At 46.4% G+C, this 27,228-nt stretch overlaps 1 protein-coding gene and 1 non-coding gene across 2 annotated transcripts; one reads left to right on the top strand and one right to left on the bottom strand.

The window, feature by feature from the left end:
- LOC147271403 (uncharacterized) lies at positions 1-26,613 on the top strand. The gene is made up of 2 exons (XM_086202767.1): positions 1-22; positions 26,015-26,613. The coding sequence occupies exons 1-2, from the start codon at positions 1-3 to the stop codon at positions 26,611-26,613; spliced, it is 621 nt and encodes a 206-aa protein (XP_086058893.1).
- Positions 12,650-12,721, bottom strand: trnae-cuc (transfer RNA glutamic acid (anticodon CUC)). The gene has a single exon. It is a non-coding gene; the product is annotated as a tRNA-Glu (tRNA).
- Positions 26,614-27,228: the final 615 nt, after the last annotated feature.

The raw sequence follows: 27,228 nt of genomic DNA, 5'->3' as shown, positions 1-27,228 counted from the left end.
ATGACAAAAGAGCGAGGTGCAGGTAGGGCTGAATGAACAGCCCTCCACCCTCCAGATACCTGCTGCAACACAGCTGCTTTCTCCAGGATTTTAGAGAGGAGGGGAGGTTAGCTGTCAGTCCATAGTTGGCTGGAACCTCAGGGTCTAGAGGAGGCTTCTGAAGCAGTGGTTTAATGACAGCTACCTTCAAGGACTGTGGTTCATGTCCTGTTACTACAGACAGAGGAATCAGATTGAATAAAGAGGTGGTCACTGAGGGAAGACTTCCTTAGGCAGCCTAGTAGGAAACAATCTAAGAGACAGGATGAAGGTTTTGATGAGGTCATCATTGAATGAAGTTCTGGACTGTTAATTTGATAAAAGTGGTCTAAAGAAATATCTGGTTTAGCAGCAGTTTCTGTGTTTACTGAGGCGGCTCTGGCTTTACTGAGGACCTTCTTATGTATTTTAAGATGATTCTGCCTCTTGTTTAGTTGCCTGGTGATGGAATTCTACCACAGAGCTGTTCTCTGTTGTTAATGATCTTCTTTTTAAAGGACCGATGGGGTCGTTAGTGTGGTGATGTTTATTGTACTGCTGTGCTGTGATGTCGAAGTCTACGTCAAGCATTGTGACAGCCGCCAATCACAAGCCACAAGTCTCCAGTCACGAGCTGCTAGTCTCAAGCCTGCAGGTTTCCCTGGTCTCTCACCTCCAGTCTCTCATGTTAAGCCTCTAGTCTCTCCAGTCTCAATTCTCCAGTCTCTCGTCTCCAGCCTCCAGTCTCTCCAGTCTCCAGTCTCTTTAACAAACCTCTTTTGTGCACCCTCCTTACCCTCCTCTTCATTTGGGTCTACTTCCCTTCACCCTGCCTCCTGACAAACAAAGGAAATGCGTCACCAAACAAAGGAAAAAGCAAGCTTCTGCAGCAGTGAGCCTGCAGTTTTATCTACCATGAGATCAACCTCCAAATGACTCAACTCAGAAACAGGCATTTCTGTTGTTGTCATCCATCCAGTTACTGAACAGTGAACTTAAAGTTAACAGAAGAATGGAAAGTTTATTAAAAGACAGGTTTATGAGGACCGTTAATAAAAAGGTTTAAAGAGAGTATTTTTCTTAACTCGCTGTACAGTTTGAAAGTTGTCAGTGCTTTTGTTTCCATGTTGAGGCTCTGCTTGTATCCTCACCCCTGTGTTTGACTATTTGGAGTGGATGTTATCAACCTTCATCAACCCTAACTGACCAATTAACAGCCTGGTGTCAAAGTGCCGCCGGGTCTCATTTGATGGCCGAGGGTCCAACCTCATTTTGTAAAGTAGACGCCTGTCTCAAATAAACGCCAGGTTCATTTAAACGCCTGGGGGCCATTATTTGAGATTAATGTTATCTTAACTTGGTTTCATGTAAGATGTTGCAATTTATTTGAACTTCCCAGTAATTTATGTCTCATGATGTCAGTGCACCGCAGACAGCAAATCTTCAAGCTCACGGTTCCATGCAAAAAAAAAGATCTACAAGGTGGTAACGCGTCGTTGTGAATGTGTAGATCTGCTATTTTGGCCTCATGAGACTGTCGTGGAAGTGGAAGGATACGGGCCTCAAGTTGTCACGCCCCTTTTCTTACTAATAAAGTGTTCTTGTGTAAAGTGTTCTCTGGACAATCTTGATATTTGCACTACTGTTCTTTAAAGTACTACAGTATATTGTTATACCTTGTATACCTATTGCTAAAAAAAATAATAATAGTGGCCCAGCGCTGGCCAGTGCCAAAATAAAAGCCTGTTACCAAGAGACGCCTGGTCTCTTTTAAACGCCCGGGGTCCACATCGACTTTGCTACGAATTGCTCATTTACGGTACACATGCATGCACACACACACACACACACACACACACACACACACACACACTTGGATATATATGCCTTTAACTGCAGGAACCAACCAGAACCATCCAGAACCTGAACCTCTATATCTGATCCTGGGTCTGTTTGTTTCCATAGTCTAGCACACGGCACAGGGTGGCCTGGTTTTAGAAAGTTTCTTGGAATCCTTATTATCAATAAAGTATCAAATATTTTGCATAATAAATGCATGCATGGCCTCATATTTTGCCATTTTAACGTGCTTTAAGTTGACGGTGCCCACCTGTGGTGTCAATGTTTCTATGTTTGTCTGTTCTGGTCTGAATGAAAGAGGAGGTTTTCTTGGTCATGTGACGTGGATGAGAGTTCAACTAGAACTTCCTGATTCAACAGGATTTGAGTTTGTTGGGATTTTGTCAAAGACACCAACCAAACCTCTGAGTGGTGCAGATGTCTGCTGCCTCCTCAGAGCAGACTGGAGCTCAGCCTCACTCACCTGTGGGGGCCCCAGCAGAGCCACCGTGTGATGGAGTTTCAGTTTAGGATCCAAGGTCCTGGATTGAATTGGTGTTTTGTGTGTTTTTAGGCCTCCTGGCACCGATGAATGAATGAACCATTGTTCCAGAGGGAGCTGGTGTCAGGTCAGTCCCTGTTTCTACAAGACCTCCTGCTGCAGAGCCACACTGGGAAACATCCATCCATCCATTTTCTTCCACTTATCCTGTTTAGGATTGTGTGTGTGTGTGTGTGTGTGTGTGTGTGTGTGTGTGTGTGTGTGTGTGTGTGTGTGTGTGTGTGTGTGTGTGTGTGTGTGTCAAGTCAGACTCTCCCCTACGTCCAGCCACAGAAGAGCAAACAGACTCTCCCATACGTCCAGCCAGAGAAGAGCAAGCAGACTCTCCCCTACGTCCAGCCAGAGAAGAGCAAGCAGACTCTCCCCTACGTCCAGCCAGAGAAGAGCAAGCAGACTCTCCCCTACGTCCAGCCAGAGAAGAGCAAACAGACTCTCCCCTACGTCCAGCCAGAGAAGAGCAAGCAGACTCTCCCCTACGTCCAGCCAGAGAAGAGCAAGCAGACTCTCCCCTACGTCCAGCCAGAGAAGAGCAAGCAGACTCTCCCCTACGTCCAGCCAGAGAAGAGCAAACAGACTCTCCCCTACGTCCAGCCAGAGAAGAGCAAACAGACTCTCCCCTACGTCCAGCCAGAGAAGAGCAAGCAGGCTCTCACATGTTCTTCTGCAGAGGAGCGACGGGATTCTGCTGCATGTCCTGTGACTGAAGAGCAGAATGATGGGGGCACCCTGGAGACTGGACCTGCTAGGGGTCAAACCAGAGGTCTACTGAGCCGTGTGACATCTGGTGTAGAAGATGCTCTGTTCATGTTCATCGTTTTTTCTTTGTGTGCTTTTCCTCAACTTTGTTTTCTTTGTTTGTTATATATGATGATACCTTGATCACCACAGCAGTTGATCCCAGCTTGATTAGCTGAGTGCTTTGCAGTCTAAAGCACTTTAGTGATACCTGTGGGGTCCCTTATCCTCCCTGACCACAGGGATTCAGCCTCACTGAAGGAGAGGGAACCTTCCAGGTTGCAGCTCCTAGACTCTGGAATGCTCTCCCACTGGACATGAGGACGCTGTGGACACCTTCAGAAAGAAGCTAAAGACCCATTTGTTTAGTAATATTATTGTTCATGATGGAATCGTCCCTCTGTACCTGCCCACACAGGTCAAGAGGTCAAATGATTCCCTGTTTAAAACAGCTCTTCATCACATGGATGTGCATCCCAACAGTCAGAGCTCACAGATGCTCCTATTCCCTCCAGTGGGAGGCACTACGAGTGACTGATGAGGGTCAGGGGGGTCAGGCTAGTCCAGATAGTGGGTCTGTATGAGGTTGTTAGGGAGGGATAAGGTAGTGGCAGAGTTCAGGCTGTAGTTGTGCTCCAACAGTTGAGACAGGGCAGACAAAAAATGACCTCCTGATGGCGTTAGGAGTGATTCTTACAAGAACCAATCAATAAAAGTGGGTGGTGACCTGCTCATGTGACGCTTGTGTTGATGATTACTGGGTCTCCTCCATGCTCGTTTATCATAAATGAATCCCTCTAAGTAAAACACCTGATGTCTCCTGAGTTGTTTCACAAAATGTTTGTGTGTGTGTGTGTGTGTGTGTGTGTGTGTGTGTGTGTGTGGGCAATAACTACAAGTTATCTATGTATAGATCAAAAAATTATGAATCAGTTGGATACATTGACAGTGGAAGTTCAGGTTTCCTGTAATTCAGTTTGCAGACAACACAGAAAACTGCCCCTGACCCCTCCCCTCATTCTGGAGGCTTTAACATGAAAATGAAAATGCTGACAGACACAAATGCAAATCAGGGTATTTGACCAGAGGTGACATATCTTTTCATACTTTTCTTGTTATATTTGTTATATATGTTCTGTATGGTTATATTTGTTATGGTTGTTATGGAGTTGATGGTTATTATCACTGTTTCTTGTGTCTTTGTCTTTGTTGTCCTCCCCTTCGTCCGTCCTGGATTTTTGACCTTGGTTGCAGGAAGCGTTTGACCTCAACTCCTTTTTCTGTGTTGCTGAACGTAGAGCCTTGCTTCATTGTGCTAGCTAAAGTGTGATCCTCCCTGCTAATTCCTTATTTCATTGACTAATTACCCACCAAAAATTAATACCTACTTGCTTTATTTGGCTGAAGTTTAAAAGACCATCATTCTTGTAGCAACAGTCTTTCTGCCTTGTAAACACGCTAAGCTAACGATGGCTTCTCCCTCTTGTTCTCCTCTCTCCTGCTCAGAGTGCCACATGTTTTGTTCCTCCTCTGCCTCCTTTAGTGATACTGATAAGTGTGTTAAATGTAGTTTTTTGTTGTGTTGGAGGTGAGGCTTAGCGAGGTTGAATTGGACCTGCAGCGGCTCTGCACCAAAAGCTGCGAGAGCTAGCCAACCCTCACTAGCTGGTGCAGACCAACTTAGCTTAGCTCCTAGCTTAGGCCCAACTAGCGCTCCCCCAGAAGCTCCCAAGCATCTGGGAGAGCGCCAAGAAAAGTTGGGCCTAAACTAGGATGTGCTTGCTCATGAAGAATTGTTGGGTGTAAATTCATTTAAGGAGTGTTGAACTGGACCTGTTCTACTTGTAAAGTGTAACTTTTGTTACTTGGTGCTTTACAGGGTTATGACTTGACTTCATTGCAGCTTTGACCTGAGCAGGTGTTCATTCACATCTCAGTAACAGGGGACACTTTATCACACCAGTGGACAAATATCAGCATTCATCACCCAGCAGCTCCTCTGATCAACAGAACAAGTTAAAGTATTCTGGAGAATGAGGGCATCGATCCCTCTACCTCTCATATGCTAAGCGAGCGCTCTACCATTTGAGCTAATTCCCTGCTAATGAGCAGCAGATGATGCAGGTTGACCTTCATGCAGGGTTGAATGAGCGTCACCAGTTGAAGCTTCTCTGGTTGACCAATGTAATGGAGACCCAGGGTTCCATGACATGAATGATTAATTGAAGGTAGCATTTGTCTTGGTATTAACAGTTTATGTAAATTAGAGGCACACACACATGTTAATGGTCAGGTTTATTGAATCAGCAAACAAGTGAAACATTTTCTATGCCATGTGTTCCAGGGAGGGACCTGGGAAGCACAGGGGGACCGGCCATCCTGCCTGTGGAAAATGAAGACCCCAGTGTCAGTCAGTGGGAATCACTGTGCAAGGCCTGGTATTTAGTGTTGATCTAGTTTGTGTCATGTAAATGTGGCAGTTTCAGTCGTCACGGTCAGTCCTCACCTCTTCCTGGTGGTTTCCTTAAAGGGGGTGGAGCCAAAAGGGGAAAAGGGGAGAGTGGCCTGAGGAAGCTCCTTAGGAGCTGTAGGTGCAAACCTTTGGTCCCAGATTGGGGGGGGGGGGGGGGGGGGGGGTACTGATTGTAGAGCCTGGTTGTGGTTTGTTTTATTTGTTCTTTCAGCAGAGCATGGTTTCAATCCATTGACCTCTGGGTTCTGGGCCCAGCTCTCTTCTGCTGAGCCACTCTGCTGGAGCAGGAAAAGAAGAAGGGATCTGAATTTCAAATGTTTTACATTGATAGGCTCCAGCCCACCCCCACCCCCCTCGATAAGTGGAAGAAAATGGATGTTTCCCAGTTTGGTCATGTCATTCCCTTTTTTTAACCTGTCCTGTTCAGGAAATGGAAATGGAAATTTAGCTGCTATGTTGAATCAGAAAAACCTTTTGAAGTCTACTTTTGCTTCAGTCAGAAAGTGGACTGTTGTTAACTCTCACAATGGTTGGTGATTGTGGAGGAAGACAAAATCCTTATGAACCTCTTTTTAACAGACACACATTTCTAAAGATGCAGGTTCATTTTATTTTTCTTCTTTTAGCAGAGGATGGTTTTGATCCATCAACCTCTGGGTTCTGGGCCCAGCACGCTTCCTCTGCGCCACTCTGCTCTAACATTGACTGAACAGTCCTTGTTTTAGGACAGCATTCTCTGTCTTTGTCTCTGCCCTGCTCTCCTGCTCTCTTTCCCCCCCACCCGGTCAAAGCAGAAGGCCGTCCCCACTGATCCTGGATCTGCTCCACGTTCCTGCCTGTTAAAAGGAAGGTGTTCATCACCACTGTTGCAGGATGTGCTGCTGGTGGAGAATTGTTGGTGTAGATTCATTGAAGCAGTTTGGTGCTGGACCTGCTGTACTAGTAAAGAGTCATGAGAGAACTTTGTTGTGACTTAACACACACACACACACACACACACACACACACACACACACAATCCTAAACAGGATAAGTGGAAGAAAATGGATGGATGGATGTTTCCCAGTGTGGCTCTGCAGCAGGAGGTCTTGTAGAAACAGGGACTGACCTGACACCAGCTCCCTCTGGAACAATGGTTCATTCATTCATCGGTGCCAGGAGGCCTAAAAACACAAAACACCAATTCAATCCAGGACCTTGGAGCCTAAACTGAAACTCCATCACACGGTGGCTCTGCTGGGGCTCCCACAGGTGAGTGAGGCTGAGCTCCAGTCTGCTCTGAGGAGGCAGCAGACATCTGCACCACTCAGAGGTTTGGTTGGTGGCTTTGACAAAATCCCAACAAACTAAAATCCTGTTGAATCAAGAAGTTCTAGTTGAACTCTCATCCACGTCACATGACCAAGAAAACCTCCTCTTTCATTCAGACCAGAACAGACAAACATAGAAACATTGACACCACAGGTGGGCACCGTCAACTTAAAGCACGTTAAAATGGCAAAATATGAGGCCATGCATGCATTTATTATGCAAAATATTTGATACTTTATTGATAATAAGGATTCCAAGAAACTTTCTAAAACCAGGCCGACCTGTGCCGTGTGCTAGCCTATGGAAACAAACAGACCCAGAATCAGATATAGAGGTTCAGGTTCTGGATGGTTCTGGTTGGTTCCTGCAGTAATTGAAGCAGTTAAAGGCATGTATATCCAAGTGTGTGTGTATGTGTGTGTGTGTGTGTGTGTGTCAAAAACTGACCCACTTCTTTTGCCAACATGAGCCCACAGTGGTGGTGTCTCTAAAGAGGTGGAGCTCTGTCCTTCACCTGCTAGGTTCCAGCAGGCAGCTCAGGTCTAGTTTTCTTCACTGAGCCTCCATGATGAGTTTCCTCTGAGAAGTTCTTGTCCAAGGTCCCAGCTGGTAAAACCATTGTCACCAGTGATACTGGGACCCTGCAGTCCAGTGGTCTTATCAGGACCACACTGGACCTGCCGTCTTTGTTTGTTGTGTTGTTGTGCAATGTGAGAGAACGTGACAGACCATTTTATACCAAAGAAAGGCTGTGTGTGTGTGTGTGTGTGTGCGTGTGTGTGTAACCATGTTAAACTCTTTTAAATAAATGTTTCAGCCTGCTATTATCTGGATGCTGTATGATTCCTGCAACCCCAGACTAACTCAGGTGTTCGTACTGCAACCTAAAGTATGGTGATGAGGAGAATGATGAACAATCCACAAGGTGATCAGAAAATAAGAAATGGATTCAGGAACAACAAACCCATCTCTGAACATGTGATTGAAACATGTGAGTGGGACTGGCAGAACCTGGCTTTACCTCAAAGTGTCTCATCCAGAGATCTGTGACAGGCGTCTGCTGTGGAGGGTCAGTCTGTCCGTCCACATTCAGATCATCGATGCAGCCACTCTGCTAGGATCAAACTACTCAGGATGAAACAGACCAATGTTGACATCAAGTAGCAACTCAGCAGCTGATCAACAGAGTCCTCAGCACCAGTAGAGCCTGGTCCTGGTCCCTGGGGGGCTCCAACCACCAGCCTCTCTGTTAACAGCCGAGCGCCACAGAGACTCTGAGTCTCCTGCTGTTCATGAAGAGTTTTCAGGCTAAATTCAGTGTGTGAGGTCCACACTGCACATTTGAGGGACCATGAAGGACAGAGGAGAGTCTGACTGTCATGGTGAAAGCCTTCAGCACTAGAACTGAAACAGCCCTACCATCTTAACCCCCCCAGACCAAACATCATCGTCCAGCCTCCAACCAGAGGTCCATCAGTTATCATGGAGCCACAGGTGGAGTCTGGATTCTTTTCTAGAATGAGACGGCAGTGACAGTCCTGCCAAGTGACATCACTGACATGACTGGATGACTTCAGTCACATGACTGGATGACTTCAGTCACGTGACTTCAGTGCCAAACAGTGCACACTGGTGCCTACCAGTCAAAACCACCTCAGACTGTATCATTCTATATGCTTGGCTGTAGTGTGTGTGTGTGTGTGTGTGTGTTTTTAAAAAGGCAAAAAAGTCTTTTTTTCAGCAACAGAACTTTAATACAAACACAAAATGAAAAGCAGAACAAGCCAGAACCCAAAATATGGATTTACAGAGGAAGCGTGCTGGGCCCAGAACCCAGAGTTGGATGGATCAAAACCATCCTCTGCTAAAAGAAGGGAACAAAATAAACCTGGTTGTTTTGAAATGTGAATCTGTTGAAGAGGGTGGAAATGGTGAGGGAGTCAGTTGTTCCTTTTGTTTTATGACAGAGACCTCATTGTGAACTAAATCATTTTAATTCTTTACTTGAAGATTCACGCTTTTTCGCTCAAAATGTTTGACAACTTCCTCCATGCTGGTGCCCCATCACACACAACAGGTGCACTTGTCCTCTTTTCTCCTCTGACCCTCAAACATTCACAGTCTTCCAGTGAACGTCCAATTGTCCTCTGAAAGAAGAGATGAATCTTTCCCTGCTGAGACTCCTGATCTCTGACTGTCACTAGCATGTGCTAGCAGAATACAGCACTCCTTCTTCATGATCTGTCTTTGTCTCTGACCAGCTCTCCTGCTCTCTTTCCTCCTACCAGTCAAAGCAGACATCCGCACCTACTGATCCTGGATCTGCTGCCCGTTCCTGCCTGGTAAAAGAAGGAACCAGCACCTGGTTCTCCAGGCTGAATGAACTCCAGGACGTTGGCCAGCCGTGTCAGTTGAAACCTTATTTGTCCAAATAGAGAAAAAATAAGTCTGATTGTTGATGAAAGATGTCCTCATGGCTTTGAAACTGTGGTTGGGGAGCAGCCAACATGAGCACATTCATGGAAGAATAGCAGTAAAAACAGGAAGTGTCAGTTAGCAAGTACTCACCAGTCTGTCACTATCATACTTGATTCTAGTGGAACAAAATGGCTGCTGCTGACTGTGCTGCCTGGTGGAGGATCACTCTTCACCATCCTCTCAGGCCTTGATGGAACCAAAAAGGCCAGTTCCTGGAGAAGATCTTCTAGGGGTCCAGGTTAAAGCGGTGCCCCAGCTGGCACCAGGCGCTGACCCAGGTCCTGCATGGGAGATACTGTCAGTTCTGTTCTGCACTGCTCACAACCACAGGCTGGTGTTGAGGTCTGCAGCAACCAGGGCCCCAGTCACCAAGAGTATAAAGGCTGGTCATTGTGGCAGTGGGAGGAGTCAAAATGAAGACAGACCAATGTGAGCAGGACGTTCCTGGAGAAGTCAGAAGAACTTGACCATGTTTCCGACAGTACCCAGGAGGCCTGGTAGTTGTTGAAGGAAGCTCCAAAAGCAAAGAGCAGACAGCAGGACATCAAAAGAAAAGATCCAGACATAATCCTCCTCTGAGTCCACAGACCTGAGCACCGCTGCTCTGACTACCAGGTTACCTCCTGGTTATCAGTGTGAAGTCAATAAAATAATTAATAATAATAATAAAAGAAATAAATAATACTAAATCAAGGCCTGTTTAATAGATGGTAGAGCAGAGAGGAGCAGAGAGGAGCAGAGGAAGAGAGCTGGGACCAGAACCCAGAGGTTGATGGATCAAAACCATCCTCTGCTAAAAGAAAGGAGCCAAATAAACCTGGTTGTTTTGAAATGTGGATCTGTTAAAAAGAGGTGGAAGTCAGAATTCAAATCATTGAGAGAGTTAATAACATTCTACTTTTCCACTGAAGCAAAAGAAGTCTTCAGAAGGTTTTAGTGATTCAACATAGCAGCTAAGTTTCCATTTCTATACTGATTGTCTGCAATGGTACATGGGGGTGGAGCCTATCACAGCTGACAATGGGTGAGGAGGGGGTTCACCCTTGATGGGTCGCCAGTCCATCCCAGGACCAGCACACACAGACAGACAACCATTCACACTCAGTCATTTAGAGTGTCCAGGTAACCACTACCCTCTTGATGTCTTTGGACTGTGGGAGGAAGCTGGAGAACCAGAGAGAACCCACACAGAGACAGGGAGAACCTGCAGGAGGGGTGGAGGTCGATGAGTCCTGGAGACGTTCAATAATGTCCACAAATTTGGCACCAGGAAGACAGCAGGTGATGGCACCTGGGAGTTCAACAGACCTGATGATTGAACCACCAATCACAAGGATTTCAGCCTCCATTGTAAACAGAGAGTTTAGATGAGAGAGAACCTGCTGTCAGCCTCACCAGTCAGGGCAGTGGCAGAGGCAGCAGAGTTGAATGAAGCAGGACCACCTGGCAGGTCTCAGCTGGAGGTGATGACATCACTGGCCTCAGTCCTCACCAGTGCTCTGCCTAGCAACAGGGACGATGGAGAGAAACCAGTAGAAGCACTCTGAGAGTTGGAGACAGCAGGAGAGAGACCACGACAGAGTCACCCATGGGAAACTGTTGGATCCACTCAGGACTGGCTGGACAGACACAGATCAAAGTCAGAATTGAGTCCAGAGAGGTGGAGGCACCTGGAGCCACTGGATCAGTTTGATCTTTGAGCAGCACAAAGTAGTTTGACACATGAAGGTCGTCTGGAGAGAAGAGAGGAAGAGAAATCCATCTCCCTTCTCCTCAACGGATGAACACAGGAGAGGACGGACATCAGATGGACAGAGAGCAACACTGCTGGACTCTCAGAGCTGTTAAGGCGTCCAGGTGCAGCCAGGAGACAAACAGGGACGCTGCTTGAGGACATCATCCAGGAGGCTCTCCATGGTGTGGAGCTGGGGTCTCAGACTGGAAGCTCTGGCTGCTGAGTTGTCCAACCAGCCGTCACATCACCTCCTGAGCTCTCAGCCTCCTCTTGACCAGGTTCTGGATGCTGACTCAGCAGGAGACAGGAAAGGAATCAATGTTGAAGGAATTCCAAAGCGTCCATCAACCTGCAGGACAAACTCCTTCACTGTGTGGGAGGTTCAGAGTCCCTGGTTTGATTGCAGCTTTGACCTGAGCAGGTGTTCATCCACATCTCAGTAACAGGGGGACACTTTATCACACCAGTGGACAAACATCAGCATTCATCACCCAGCAGCTCCTCTGATCAACAGAACAAGCTGAAGTATTCTGAGAAGGAGGGCATGGATCCCTCTACCTCTCACATGCTAAGCTAGCACTCTACCATTGGAGCTAAGTCCCTGCTAATGAGCACAGCAGATGATGGAGGTTGACCTTCATGCAGGGTTGGATGACCTTCACCAGTTGGAGCTTCTCTGGTTGACCAACATGTGGAATCTCTGTCAATACTCTAGTGGTGTTTAAGTGGTGACAATATGGGTTAGTGACTGGGAGTGTGTGTGTGTGTGTGTGTGTGTGTGTGTGTGTGTGTGTGTGTGTGTCTGTGTGTTTATATGCAAATCTTTCCATGGAACAACGGTTTTTATTTGAAGCAAGAGCCTCCAGATCAAAGAGAGAATTGATGATGATGTCATCAGGGGGCTTTGATAGTGTATTTATTTGTACCTAGAATTCTGTCTTTGATCTCAGGAGGACATGAAAGAAACTCAACTTTAAAAAGTATATGAGAGCATTCAGCTTGGTTAGAAAACATTTTGACTGTTCAACAGTAGAGTTTGTTAGAAACAGTTTACAACACTCAGAATTAAATTGAAGACAAAAACCTTCCACACTTAAATCCTGTCTCTAACTTCAAACTGGGGATGAACATTTTTATAATCAATCTGTCTCTATGTGTTGGCCCTGCCATGGACTGGTGACCTGTCCAGGATAAACCCCGCCCCTCACCTGAGGGCTGCTGGGATAGGCTCCACCCCCCACGAACCATTGCAGATCATCAATAACCAAAGCTACTAAGGAGGATTACAGTTTGTCCTTGCAGGAGTCAGTGACTTAATAGAGTCTAACAAAGGGTTGAACCTGAATGAGACAGTCACCCTTCAACATGGGGCCATGGCAGAGTGAACCAAGGACACTACAATGGGGGTGAGAGTGGAGCCATGATGGATTCACAGTTCATCACCTCCACCATCACGTGGACCACCTGATCACCTCTCCCTCAACCTCTAAATAACTCATTCCCTGACCGGGAATCGAACCCGGGCCGCGGCGGTGAGAGCGCCGAATCCTAGCCACTAGACCATCAGGGACCACACTGAGCTCTCCAACAACAGAGACTATACACAATGACTCAAGAACACAGGACTCTGTGGTCTCAGCTTGAGATGCAGAGGGTCCACCAAGACCACCAGACACCTCAGCCCCCGAAAGACAGTCCACCCCCAGGATCCTGTCCCCCCTCTGCTCCAACTCAGCCCTCCATTCATAACTGACTTTCGCTACGTCCGAACTGCCAAGTACCAACCTACGTCCTCCTGCTACGACCTAAACATGGCGGCACCACTCAGACACCCGAGAAGATTGGTGGTGAAGCACGACCTCTGCTGGCAGAGCACAGATACTGCAGTTAGGTCGACAGCACCAACGAAAGCCCCACCTGCTGGCCTGACTGTGGTACTGCACTCCACTCTGAACAAACCCTTCACTCATTCTCTATTATTAAGCACATTAACGCACCTGTAAAGGTGTGTTCACATTATATACATATTATATATTTATGTTTGGCCGTTTTTGATGAACTTGGGTGGGACTCTGGTGCAGGGATGAGGTCATGGAGCTGATCTGGGAGCAGTCCTGATGTTAAATGCTGTGATGAAGGACAGTGTGGAGGAAAAATGAGTCAAATTTAAATTGTCAACAGTTCAACGTTGTTGGCAGGACTCCAACCTGAGCAGGGAGACCCCAATGGATTTCTAGTCCATCGCCTTCACCACTCGGCCACAACGACCACATTCACACACTTTTGTAGGAGACTGAAATTCAAAAATTCATCTTAATGTCAGCACAGTCAAATATTTTTTTGTCCTCTCTCAAAGACAAACTATTTGTGTGTGTGTGTTTTTAAAAAGGAAAAAAAGTCTTTTTTTCAGCAACAGAACTTTAATACAAACACAAAATGAAAAGCAGAACAAGCCAGAACCCAAAATATGGATTTACAGAGGAAGCGTGCTGGGCCCAGAACCCAGAGTTGGATGGATCAAAACCATCCTCTGCTAAAAGAAGGGAACAAAATAAACCTGGTTGTTTTGAAATGTGAATCTGTTGAAGAGGGTGGAAATGGTGAGGGAGTCAGTTGTTCCTTTTGTTTTATGACAGAGACCTCATTGTTAACTAAATCATTTTAATTCTTTACTTGAAGATTCACGCTTTTTCACTCAAAATGTTTGACAACTTCCTCCATGCTGGTGCCCCATCACACACAACAGGTGCACTTGTCCTCTTTTCACCTCTGACCCTCAAACATTCACTGTCTTCCAGTGAACGTCCAATTGTCCTCTGAAATAAAAGATGAATCTTTCCCTGCTGAGACTCCTGATCTCTGACTGTCACTAGCATGTGCTAGCAGAATACAGCACTCCTTCTTCATTGTCTGTCTTTGTCTCTGACCAGCTCTCCTGCTCTCTTTCCTCCTACCAGTCAAGCAGACATCTGCACCTACTGATCTTGGATCTGCTGCCCGTTCCTGCCTGGTAAAAGAAGGAACCAGCACCTGGTTCTCCAGGCTGAATGAACTCCAGGACGTTGGCCAGCTGTGTCAGTTGAAACCTTATTTGTCCAAATAGAGAAAATATAAGTCTGATTGTTGATGAAAGATGTCATCATGGCTTTGAAACTGTGGTTGGGGACCAGCCAACATGAGCACATTCATGGAAGAATAGCAGTAAAAACAGGAAGTGTCAGTTAGCAAGTACTCACCAGTCTGTCACTATCATACTTGATTCTAGTGGAACAAAATGGCTGCTGCTGACTGTGCTGCCTGGTGGAGGATCACTCTTCACCATCCTCTCAGGCCTTGATGGAACCAAAAAGGCCAGTTCCTGGAGAAGATCTTCTAGGGGTCCAGGTTAAAGCGGTGCCCCAGCTGGCACCAGGCGCTGACCCAGGTCCTGCATGGGAGATACTGTCAGTTCTGTTCTGCACTGCTCACAACCACAGGCTGGTGTTGAGGCCTGCAGCAACCAGGGCCCCAGTCACCAAGAGTATAAAGGCTGGTCATTGTGGCAGTGGGAGGAGTCAAAATGAAGACAGACCAATGTGAGCAGGACGTTACTGGAGAAGTCAGAAGAACTTGACCATGTTTCCTACAGTACCCAGGAGGCCTGGTAGTTGTTGGGAAGGAAGCTCCAAAAGCAAAGAGCAGACAGCAGGATATCAAAAGAAAAGATCCAGACACTAAAACTACAAGTAGAAACAAGAAGAAATACTCAAAGCTTTGGAAAGATACTACAAGGTTGGATATACATTATTATATACACTACTATTCTCACTGACTCCTAAAGAGGGACAGGAAACATTAGAATGTGGATCAGATCAGCTGATTTCAGTGTTGAGTCCATCCCTCCATCCACTTTCTGTTCTTATCCTTTAAGGGTCACGGGGGGGGGGGGGGGGGGTGATCCCAGGTGACATTGTTCAAGAGGCAGGGTTCACCCTGGACAGGTCACCAGTCCATCAGGAGAAATGAGGTGGTCGGTATCATGCAACCTAAACTAAAACATTAGTCAGATCAAATTAAGATTAAAGCAAGAGTCTCCAGGTCAAAGTCAGAATTCCTGACGATGTCATCAGGGCTTTGACAGTAACTAGAATTCTGTCTTTGATCTCAGGAGGACATGAAAGAAACACAATTGAGGAAAGTAGAGGAGAATATTCAGCTTCATTACAAACACTTGAACTGTTGAACAGTAGAATTTGTTTGAAACAGTTTACAACACTGAGTGACAGGATTGAAGAGGGAAGAGTTTTCTGCTTTAAAATTAATTCTAACCTAAAAGTCAAGTCAAGTCACCAAATCACAACAGAAGTTATTTCATGACACAGTTTTGTCAGAGTTCAATAAAAGGAAATTAAGGGTCATCCAAGTTTTTTATCTCCTTTAGACAGGCCTCCAGTTTAGTCAGCTGATTTATTTCATGTGGATGCATTGATAAGTACAGCTGTGTGTCGTCAGCATAGCAGTGAAAATTAATTGAGTGTTTCCTAATAATGTGACCGAGAGGAAGCAGATAAAGGGTGAAGAGGATTGGTCCAAGCTCAGAGCCTTGAGGAACACAATAAGAGACTGCAGTGGTTTCCGAGGGTTTATCATTAGTCAGTACAAACTGAGATGACCTAGTAAATAGGACCTGAACCAGTTAAGTGCAGTTCCTTTAATGCCAATGACATGTTCCAGTCTCCGTAGAAGGATATGGTGATCAATGGTATCAAAAGCTGCACTAAGATCTAATAAGACCAGCACAGAGACCAGTCCCTCATCTGATGCTAGTAGGAGGTCATTGGTAACTTTGACTAGTCCTGTTTCTGTGCTAGGATGAATCCTGAACCCTGACTGGAAATCCTCTCATAGGCTGTTGCTATGGAGAAGTCACAGAGCTGTTTAGCAACTGCTTTCTCCAGAATTTTGGTGAGAAAAGGAAGATTTGATGTTGGTCTGAAGTTGGCCAAAACTTCTGGATCCAGGGTTGCTTTTTGAGGAGGGGTCTAATTACTGCCACTTTAAAGGACTGTGGGACGTAACCAGATACTAGACACATTGATCATATCTAAGAGGGAGGTGCTAACGAAGGGTAGAGAGTCCTTAAGTAGCTTGGTTGGGATGGGGTCTAGAAGACAGGTGGATGGTTTAGAGGAGGAAATGATTGAACTGAGCTCATCAAGGCTCACGGTACAAAAACTATCAAGTGTACGTCTGGTCCTCCAGCAGCCTCTAAGGCTTCTGAGGCTATAGGTGCCATGTTGTCAGCTGATGGCAGGAGGAGGTGAATTTTCTCTCTAATAAGGACAATTTTGTCATTAAAGAAGTCCATGAAAGAAGAGGAACCTGGGTTGTTCTTGTGTTCCTCTATTAGTGCTGAGTAGTAGGCTGCTCTCGCTATACGAAGGGCTTTCTTATAGCTTTTAAGGCTGTCTTGCCAGACTAAATGAGACTCCTCCAGTTGGGGCAGCGCCATATTCTCTTGAACTTCTGGGTTTTTTGTTGAAGCTGTCTGGTTTCTGAATTGTACCAAGGTGCTTGTTTCCTTGGATTTATAGATTTAGTTTTTAGTGGGGCAAATGAGTCCAGAGTTGATCCTAAGGTGCCTGTTGCTCTATTGATAAAACTATCAATTTGGGAGGGACTAAGGTTGACAACAGTGTCCTCTGTAACAATGGGACACGACACTGAATTTAGCACCACTGGAATCGCTTCCTTAAATCCAGGTGTGGCCTGATCAGACAAACATCTGGAAACCACTGTTTTCCTGAGTGGACTGTAGTTGATCAGTCCAAATTCCAAAGTGATTGATTGGTGGTCTGATAAAAGCGTTCTGTGGAAACACAACTAGATGTTCAGCTTCAGTTCCACATGTTAGGAGGAGGTGGAGGTGTGGTTGTGACAGTGAGGGCGTTCATGGACAGACTGATGGACACCAGTTGAGTCTAGAAGAGAGAGAAATGCAGCACCAGACTGTCGACACTCTTCTGAGACCTGCTTCCTGTCTTCAAGCGTCATCAAGACATCCCAGCCTCAGATTTTCTGATTGGAGACAATGATGACCACAAGTACAACGAAAAAAAGAGCAGACAAAACAAACGCAAAATCCATCCAAATCCATTGATTGATTGATTGATTGATTGATGCTGCAGTTCTAATGTGGAGTTTCAAACTCAGAGAACAGCTGCCGTAAAACACAGAAGAGGAAGAAGGATTTTTACCCGGAACTGAGATAAAAATGGAAAAGTTCAAAATAACATGAAAAATGGCAAATTATGTGTTGTTGTTTGTTGCCTTCAATCATTGCAGGAACAACATGAGATGGAAAAACAAGTCTTTCATCTATTTAAAGTAGAAAGATGTCTGTAGATAACATCCACTCCAAATAGTCAAACACAAGGGTGGTGATCAAGTAGAGCCTCTACATGGAAACAAAAGCACTGACGACTTTAAAAGAGAACAGAAAGTTTATGAAAAGACAAGTTTATAAAGACATTTAAAGGTGTGTAGACTGCTGTTTACACTTTAATTCAGCTGTAGAAGAAGAAGACCTTCACTGTGAAAACTCATCCTGTGTTACAGCCGCCCCTCCAGGACGGTCAGGGACCAACTTCAGTCCTGGTCCTGATACACCGGAAATCCAAGCAATCCCTCCCATAGGAACCATGTATTTGTTAAAGCAGCGCTCGCTGTGTCTGTGTAGGAGCCGGTACTGAGCGTATACTGCATGTGTACTACTACTAAAGGTACTTCACCGGAGGCTCCAGCTTATGCCACATATTTCTCAAACAGCTGGATGACATCACTGATATCAGAGACTCCACCCACTCATTTATTTTCACACATCTCAAAGACAATTCAGTGTTTGATCAGGGATCAATACTTCATTATAAAGATCAGTACTTGGTGCCAAGTGGATCTTTGATGGTGACCTCAGAGAAATCAGATCAGCTCTCACACCCTCCTGTCCAATGGTGGCTCCATGATTTCAGCTTCATCCTGTCTCTTTCCTGCTGTGTTTTCCCTTCTGCTTTCAAAAACTCTTTACACCCACAACCCTCAAGTCTGGCCTCCACCACCATGATTAGTTTCAGTTTCTCCTCAGCTTCAGTCACACAACACAGGATGGACAAAGGAAGTCTCTCTGTTGCGTCGTCTCATCTTTTCCTTTGTTAACTAACTCAGCAAGACTGATGTCTCTCAGCTGTGTGTTCTCATCATTGTTCTCCATGTAGACACGTTGTCTACACTGACCATAATCCACTCACCTTCCTTCATTCGTTGCAGTGTCCCAACCAGAGACCAGTCAGGTGGTCTCTGTTCCTGCAGTTATACTGCCTGGATATTTACTATGTGAAGGGGACGACAACATGGTGGTGGACGTCTTGTCTCGAGTTGCCTCTCTTCCTCCTCATCCATCGTCTCCTCCTTACACCTCCCTAACACTCACACACAACCACAACCATAGACTTCACTGACAGTGACATCGCTCACTGAGTTCATCTTTGATGTATCATTGGTTTAAATAAAGTCATTATTTGGCCTTCAACCTACATCTCCCACTCTTGTCTGCTTCAGAGCTGTCAAGACAAGAGGTTCCACCCCAGTGTGCATTCTCATGTGTCTTTTCAGAGATCCCTTTTCTGAAAATCTTGTGCCACAAACTGAGCATGAGAATGGTTTCTCCCCAGTGTGTGTTCTCATGTGTCTTATCAGACATGTCTTTTCTGGGAACCTTTTGTCACAAACTGAGCAGGGAAATGGTTTCTCCCCAGTGTGTGTTTTCATGTGTCTCGTCAGACAAACCTTAACAGAGAATCTTTTGCCACAAACTGAGCAGGGGAATGGTTTCTCCCCAGTGTGTGTTCTCATGTGTAATTCTAGACGTTCCTTAACTGAAAATCTTATGCCACAAACTGAGCAGGGGAACGGTTTCTCCCCAGTGTGTTTTCTCATGTGTGTTGTCAGATGTCCCTTCACAGAGAATCTTTTGCCACAAACTGAGCAGGGGAATGGTTTCTCCCCACTGTGTGTTCTCATGTGTGTACCTAAACCACTTCTATATCTAAAACCTTTACTGCACTTTGAGCACCTAAATGGACGCTCATCCTCACTGACTTCTGTCTCAGATTCAGAAGGACCAAAGTTCACGTTCCTGATGATTTCTGATTCTCTTTCAGTCTTTACTTCTTGCTCTTTTGAGCTGCAATGAGTCACTTCCTGTCCTGGGCTCAGTTTCTGAAGCAAATTCCTCCTTGAGCCAAAGGGTTCCTTGTGCTCAGAGGAGGCCGTGTTATCAGGTCTGACCCAATCATCCTCACTGACTTCAGTCTCAGCTTCAGAAGAGTCTGACATCTGGTCTTCAGTCTGGGGTTGTACAAGTGGATCTGGATCTACCTTGCTGGCTGGTTCTGGTTCTGGTCCTCCACTCTCTTCTCCATCAGCTTCTGTTTTCAGAGGATGAACTGGGCTGCTGCTCAGAGACTCTTCTTGCATGTTCTCCTCAGTTAGACTCTGATGAAGCTGTGGGAACTGAGGTTTCTCTTCGTCCCCTTCACTCTTCACAGGGAACAGAGTGAAGGGGAACGTGGTGATATCAGCCTCCTCCTGTCCTTGAAGCTGCCCTCCCTCCTCACTGGTCCAGAGCTCCTCCCACTCCTCTTTAATGTGGGGGGGCTCTGGGTCCTGCAGCTCAGGGGGAACCTCTTCTTTAATCACCAGCAGCTGCTCCACATCTGCAGGACACAAACAGCAACATCAGAAATCTCTTCATTTGACTCTGAAACAGCGGAGCAACAGACAGAAACAGAAATCAACTCAATGAAAAGAGACGTCCTGCTACTGACGACCAGTCAGCAAACTGGGAACAGAAACGCTGGCTTCAGATGCTTGGATCAACGTTGTGTCACCCAGGTCAAAGGTCAAAGGTCCCCTCTGCTGAATGGTTTTGTCCATTCATCATCACATCTGCTAGTCAGAATGTTCATTTCTAGAATGAGACCCTGTAGGAGAATGAGAGTTCAGTCCCTAGAACCAGAGGGAACCTGTACCGATGCTAAACATGTCAGCCCACCTGCACTCACAGCCAGGGAGGTGCTGGCCACTGGGAGAAGTGGAATGATTCCCTAATGGCCGGTCCAGCCCAGGCCAACCGGGCAGTGGAGAAAAAAAGGTTGTTTTTAATGGGCTGATATAACTTCCAGTCTACAGGATCATCTTTTAACAAGGTAGCACCGTAGCAGCCTACAGAAGAACGACACAAGGACACCAACATGCACAGCATGCTGGGCCAGCCTGTCACACACGACTCAGTTAGCAGGAGTTAGCAACACAGTGTGAATGTCCCCTCAGCTTGGTCTTGTCTTGGTTCAGTCCAATGGTAACATGCTTCTGATGCCTGTCAATGGGAGTGTTCTTAACATTGACCACTGACAGTGACTCACACCTCAGGTTCCAGCCCTGGAATGACGATTCCTGAGATCCACTGATGCGTCAGGTCTTTGTTTCTTTCACTTCATGATCCTCATGGCGCCATCAAAAAATAACACAACACAAAAAACACCTACACAGGAAATACTTAGCTCTCTGGCACACATAACGTCTGGGCCAATATTAATATTAATATTTATATAAAAAAGAATAAATGGCACACAAACAAGCAACCGGCGGCGCTCCCACGCCCCGGGTGCCTCCCTGGATTTTAACTACATTCTAGTCATCCACACCATCACATCTACACTCCCACGCACAACACACACCCTGCACCCATGTTGGGATGGGGGGGCAGCTGGGGCGGGGAGTGGGTCCATTGCTGCCCCTTTTGCTAACTGCACCAGCGCGGGCCTGGGGGCCTGGGGGGGGGGGGGTTCCTGGGGCTCCCTGTGTTCAGGGGGTTTCTGGGTGCCCTGGTGGTTTGGTCCTGACCTGCCTGCTATCCTGGACTGGGGGTGTGATGTTCTGGTCCCCCACATCAGCTACAGTCAGCTACCCACAGCATCCAAGACAAACCGTAGCACACACACACACACACACACACACACACACACGCACACACACACCTGGTCTCAAAATACACGCCTCTCTGGCTACAAAGACAGGTCAGTGAGAGTTTTTCTCGACTGATAACTTCTGTTGTTCTGTGTTGTAGAACTGTAATACTCTGAGAAGAAATACCTGCTGGCTCTACTCTCTCTCTCTCTCTGGTCTATTTTTATAGTTTGTCTCTTGGTGACCAGTAGAATTTCAGATCGAATCCTCGATAAATCTCTGTTGTTATTGTTGTTACTGTTTTTGTTTGTTTGTTTTTCTCCTATTGTTGCCCCCCCCCCTTGTCCTCCCTGTCCTGTCCCTGCTCTCTCTTCCTGTCCTGTCCCTGCTCTCTCTTCCTGTCCTCTCCTGTCCTCAGTCCGGTAGCTTCATCAATGAACCAACACATTCCTAATAAAGTTCAACACAGAAGGTGATAGGAGGAGTTTATCAGGTTCCTCCTTAGCAGAGTAGAACTGCTTCAGTCCAACATGGCACCAGGAACATGGATGCTGCTGCTGAACAGGACAGGGTAAAAACTACAAAAGAAGGCTGGACAACAATCCACAGAAAAACTAGTTTACCCTTTGATTTTGACCTTTGAATTTTTACATTTTACCTTTCAGACGTTCACACACAACCCGGAAATGGCTTTTTACACCTAAAATCCCCTAAAATGCTCTCTGAGGGCCTCTGCAGCTCCACTTCCTGGCTGAATTCGGGGCCCAGCAGGTCCCTGCGGGACTCACCTGCTCTGTCCAGCCTGACTCGGGGCTTCACCACGGCATCGAGCAGCAACCTCTGCCGGCGGTTCTACCGCTCGTACTCCGCCACGGTTTCCTCCAGCAGAGCCACGATCTGCTCCGCGGCCGCCGCCAGCCGCTCGGTGAGCAGCGCTCTCAGCACCGGGACTCCAGCCGCTGAGTCTCCTTCTCCCAGCTGCAGCAGGAAGTCTTCAGCGGCGGCGAGGATCCGCTCCTGGACCGACACCCGCAGCAGCTGCGCGGCGCACATGTTGAGGTTCTACCGGCGCCACTCAGCCTTCAGGAGACAAAGACCGAGGCCGGGGCTTCACGGACTTCTCCTTCTTTCCTTGTTGTGTTCAAAGCTTCCCGCGTCTTCGTCTCGTTCTGTGAAGCGCGTATTGATGACGTATGTGGTGACGTCCGAAGCCTCGCCAGCCAGCAGTGACCATGTGACTGATTCAGGACCTGCTTCTCCGGCTTGGCGTGAGATTCTAAATGTAAAGCAGTGAAACGCCGTGGTTTCCTCCCTCTGGTCCGCGCGTCTGTTGCAGCTTCCTTTCCATCACAGCTCTCTCAGCCCCATCAGCCATGTTGTTCATCATCGTGTTGGTTTTTGGAAATTGTACTAAAAGGACGGTTTGTTTGTTTGTTTGTTTTTTCTTTAAATGACCTGTGGCAGCACTTGGATGATGAAGTGCGGAGACTTGGAAGAAGTGGAACTCCAGCGAGTACATCAAGTACAGCGAGTACATCAAGTACAGCGAGTACATCAAGTACAGCAAGTACAGCGATACTAGCAGATACTGGACGGACTCAAGATCCTCTGGTGCACTGAAGAGCCAGCAGACTGCCTGTCCCAGCCTCTTCCTGCTGGCCACAGACTTCCTGTGCAGGCCGTCATCATCAGGGCCATGTGAGCGTGTGTTCTCCACGGCAGGAGAAATCGCTTCAAGAAACCCAACAGACTTGATTTGAAAACGTTGGAAAAACTTCTTTTTTATTAAAAATTTGTAAAAACAAAGCGTCCTCATTCCCAACACTTTCACTGAGACTTTCACATCATGGTCCCATTGTTCAAAGACATGGAACGATCCAGTATGAACACAAAGACTTCAATGATCTTATTGTGTTCACGGGTCATCAAATCAGTGTCAGTTCAGTCGGTCAAGCCTGCAGGGAAGTTTACAGTCCAGCAGGTGTCAGTATTCAGTGACAGTAACACAGTGTCATGGCGTCCACAGGCTTCATGACGCCTCATCCACCCTTCACCACTTCTCCTGTCTGTCCACCAGTCTCTTCACTTCTCTCTCTCTTTATCTCTGTCCCTCTCTTTCCTTCTGTATATCTGTCTTCCTCCATTCTCTGTCTTTGTCTCTGCCCCGCTCTCCTGCTCTCTTTCCCCCCATCCGGTCAAAGCAAACATCCCTTTCTACTGATCCTGGATCTGCTCCACGTTCCTGCCTGTTAAAAGGAAGGTTTTCATCACCACTGTTGCAGGATGTGCTGCTGGTGGAGAATTGTTGGGTGGAGGTTCATTGAAGGAGTTTGGTGCTGGACCTGCTCTACTAGTAAAGAGTCATGAGAGAACTTTGTTGTTTGGCGCAATACAAATAAAACTGACTTGACCAGTGTCATTTGTAGTCTTTTGTTAATTGCATGCCACATGAAATTATTGTTGGTCAGTTTTCTAGCGACTGTCTCACAGTGGCAAGACAAGAACACTTCTACTTTTGATGATGACAGTTTGTTCAACACTAAACTTCATCCAGTACCATGTTGTCAAACACTGGAACCTCCACAGCACCTGAACAGGGACTTGAACCCTGGACCCTCACATTAAAAGTCTGATGCTCTACCGTCTGAGCTCCTCAGGCTCTTTCTACAGCATTGAGACAGGAACAGAAACACCTGTGAAGGTCAAACTGATGCTTTCTTGACTTGTTCAGTCCTCCATGTTGAAGTCCACCAGGCTTTTGATTGGCTCTGATTCTCTGTGGCAAAATCCAACAAGAGGCTCCAAAAATGTCCTGAATGTCACAAGAATGCACAGGACAAGATGTTAGTTTCCTTCATGTCTGCAGTTCCTCCACTGGAAAGTAAAGTCAATGCTGCTCCTCTGCTGAAACCTGGGATCGGACCAGGGACCTTTAGATCTTCAGTCTAAGGCTCTCCCAACTGAGCTGGTTCAGTTCTGAGTGAGGGCCCTGCTTCTCTCATTTATAATCTCTTCCACTCTCACTGGACCTTAGAGAGGATTGGAGCTTCTGAAGTCCTGACACAAATCAAACCAGGGACTTTAAACTACACAGTGAAGGAGTTGGTCATCAAGGTTGATGGCAGCTTATTAAGTTCTAGCTTTGATCAAATATAAGAAATGTAAATGAATTCAACATTGATTACATTTCCCTCCTTTCTTTGGTGCCCTCAGACTTTCTGAGAACTGTAGGAGGAACTGCTCTCTGTTTGTTCTGCTCAATGGAGGAAGGAATGGAGCTCTAAGTTTTCCAGTTCCTACATCAGTGAATGGACTTTCTGTGCTGCAAGGAACCAAAGCTACTAAGGAGGATTACAGAGTTTGTCCTTGCAGGAGTCAGTGGCTTAATAGAGTCTAACAAAGGGTTGAACCTGAATGAGACAGTCACCCTTCAACATGGGGCCATGGCAGAGTGAACCAAGGACACTACAATGGGGGTGAGAGTGGAGCCATGATGGATTCACAGTTCATCACCTCCACCATCATGTGGACCACCTGATCACCTCTCCCTCAACCTCTAAATAACTCATTCCCTGACCGGGAATTGAACTCGGGCCGCAGCGGTGAAAGCGCCAAATCCTAGCCACTAGACCATCAGGGACCACACTGAGCTCTCCAACAACAGAGACTATAGACAATGACTCAAGAACACAGGACTCTGTGGTCTCAGTTTGAGATGCAGAGGGTCCACCAAGACCACCAGACACCTCAGCCCCCTAAAGACAGTCCACCCGCAGGATCAGCTTCTATCACACAGTGGTCCAGAACCATTATGAAGCCTGATCAGGAATGTGAGCAAAGCTCTTGGAACAGGCCTGCTGCCACCACAACTAAGATCCTTTAACTGTCAACATTGGTTTGTCTCATTGGAACATTTTCAAACCCTCGTTGCTCAGATTTTACATGAATTTGATCATGACTTTAGACACATGTTCTGTTTATTAATTAAATAATCATTCAGTTATGAATTTAGTGAGTCAACTCGACTTGGTCAATGATAAAAGTTAGTCTGGTTATTATTCAGTCACACACACACACACACACACACACACACACACACACACACACACACGCACACACACACAGCCTGTCTTCAGAAAGATCTGATATCTTTGATAAATCGCCAGCTGAATAGGATAAATGTTGCTCCGCTGTTTCAGAGTCAAATGAAGAGATTTCTGATGTTGCTGTTTGTGTCCTGCAGATGTGGAGCAGCTGCTGGTGATCAAAGAAGAGGTTCCCCCTGAGCTGCAGGACCCAGAGCCCCCCCACATTAAAGAGGAGTGGGAGGAGCTCTGGACCAGTGAGGAGGGAGGGCAGCTTCAAGGGCAGGAGGAGGCTGATATCACCACGTTCCCCTTCACTCTGGTCCCTGTGAAGAGTGAAGGGGACGAAGAGAAACCTCAGTTCCCACAGCTTCATCAGAGTCTAACTGAGGAGAACTTGAAAGAAGAGTCTCTGAGCAGCAGCCCAGTTCATCCTCTGAAAACAGAAGCTGATGAAGAAGAGAGTGGAGGACCAGAACCAGAACCAGCCAGCAAGGTAGATCCAGATCCACTTGTACAACCCCAGACTGAAGACCAGATGTCAGACTCTTCTGAAGCTGAGACTGAAGTCAGTGAGGATGATTGGGTCAGACCTGATAACACGGCCTCCTCTGAGCACAAGGAACCCTTTGGCTCAAGGAGGAATTTGCTTCAGAAACTGAGACCAGGACAGGAAGTGACTCATTGCAGCTCAAAAGAGCAAAAACTACAGACTGAAAGAGAATCAAAGATCATCGGGAATGTGAACTTTGGTCCTTCTGAATCTGAGACTGAAGTCAGTGAGGATGAGCGTCCCTTTAGGTGCTCAACATGCAGTAAAGGTTTTAGTTACAGAAGTAGTTTGGATACTCACATGAGAACACACACTGGGGAGAAACCATTCCCCTGCTCAGTTTGTGGCAAAAGATTCTCAAAGGGAAATCTGAAAAGACATATGAGAATACACACTGGGGAGAAACCATTCCCCTGCCCATTTTGTGGCAAAGAATTCTCAGAAAATGAACATATGAAAATGCACATGAGAACGCATTCTGGGGAGAAACCATTCCCCTGCTCATTTTGCGGAACAAGATTCAAAGGAAAGCAACATCTGAAAACACACATGAGAACGCATACTGGGGAGAAACCATTCTCCTGCCCGTTTTGTGGCAAAGGATTCCGAGTTAACGGGAATCTGGAATCACACATGAGCGTACACACTGGGGAGAAACCGTTCCTCTGCTCAATATGTGGCAAGAGTTTCTCAAAATGGAATCGAAAAAGACACGTGAGAATGCATGCTGGAGAGAAACCATTCTCCTGCATGGTTTGTGGCAAAAAATTCTCAGTTAAGGAAAGTCTGAAATCCCACATGAGAATGCACAATGGGGAGTAATTGTTCCCCTCCCCAGTATGTGACTAGATTGTCAGATACAGTTGCCCAATAAATGTGAGTGTTCTGCTGTAAAGCAAGTGGTTTAAAGCTGGTGCAGTTCTACATTATGATGTAACAGATGGCATCACCCACATTGCAACAGACAAGTAAATACTGACTTGGTTACATGCAAAAACATGAAGATCCCTCACATTGTGTGAACACATTATCACAAGTGTTCTAAAAAGAACATTTCATTAGTATTAGCTAATGGGGAAAAAGCAAGGCTACTGCAAACAAGCGGCATGGCTCAGGGGTAGAGGTCGAGCAACCAAAGGTTCGATCCCCGACCCCGGTGACCATGTCCAAGTGTCCTTGAGCAAGATACTGAACCCATAATTGCTCCTGATGAGTAGGTTGGCGCCTTGCATGGCAGCCTCCACCATCATTGTGTGTGTGAATGGGTGAATGAGACGACTGTGTTAAGATTGTTAGTTAGATAGTTGCTGATTGATGGATGCACTGTGTTAATAAATATATTTTTATTATAAGAGAGGAGTCGTAGTGTCTTTTGTGTACCAACTTGTGGTCACGTGTCTCAGCAATAGCAGTGCTCTGATCTCATCCTCCAACATC

The sequence above is a fragment of the Aulostomus chinensis genome, chromosome 1, assembly GCF_037954235.1.
Source record: "Aulostomus chinensis isolate RoL2024-O1b breed Wild chromosome 1, RoL_Achi_v1.0, whole genome shotgun sequence".
NCBI lineage: Eukaryota > Metazoa > Chordata > Actinopteri > Syngnathiformes > Aulostomidae > Aulostomus > Aulostomus chinensis.
Note: the sequence above shows the minus strand (reverse complement) of the source record. Positions and strands in the feature narration are given on the sequence as shown.

Bases quoted from the DNA above. Each gene is read 5' to 3' on its own strand.
- LOC147271403 (XM_086202767.1), top strand. From the start codon at position 1: ATGACAAAAGAGCGAGGTGCAG. The intron at 23-26,014 runs GTAGGGCTGAAT...CTGAGACTGAAG, and splicing joins GACAAAAGAGCGAGGTGCAG to TCAGTGAGGATGAGCGTCCC.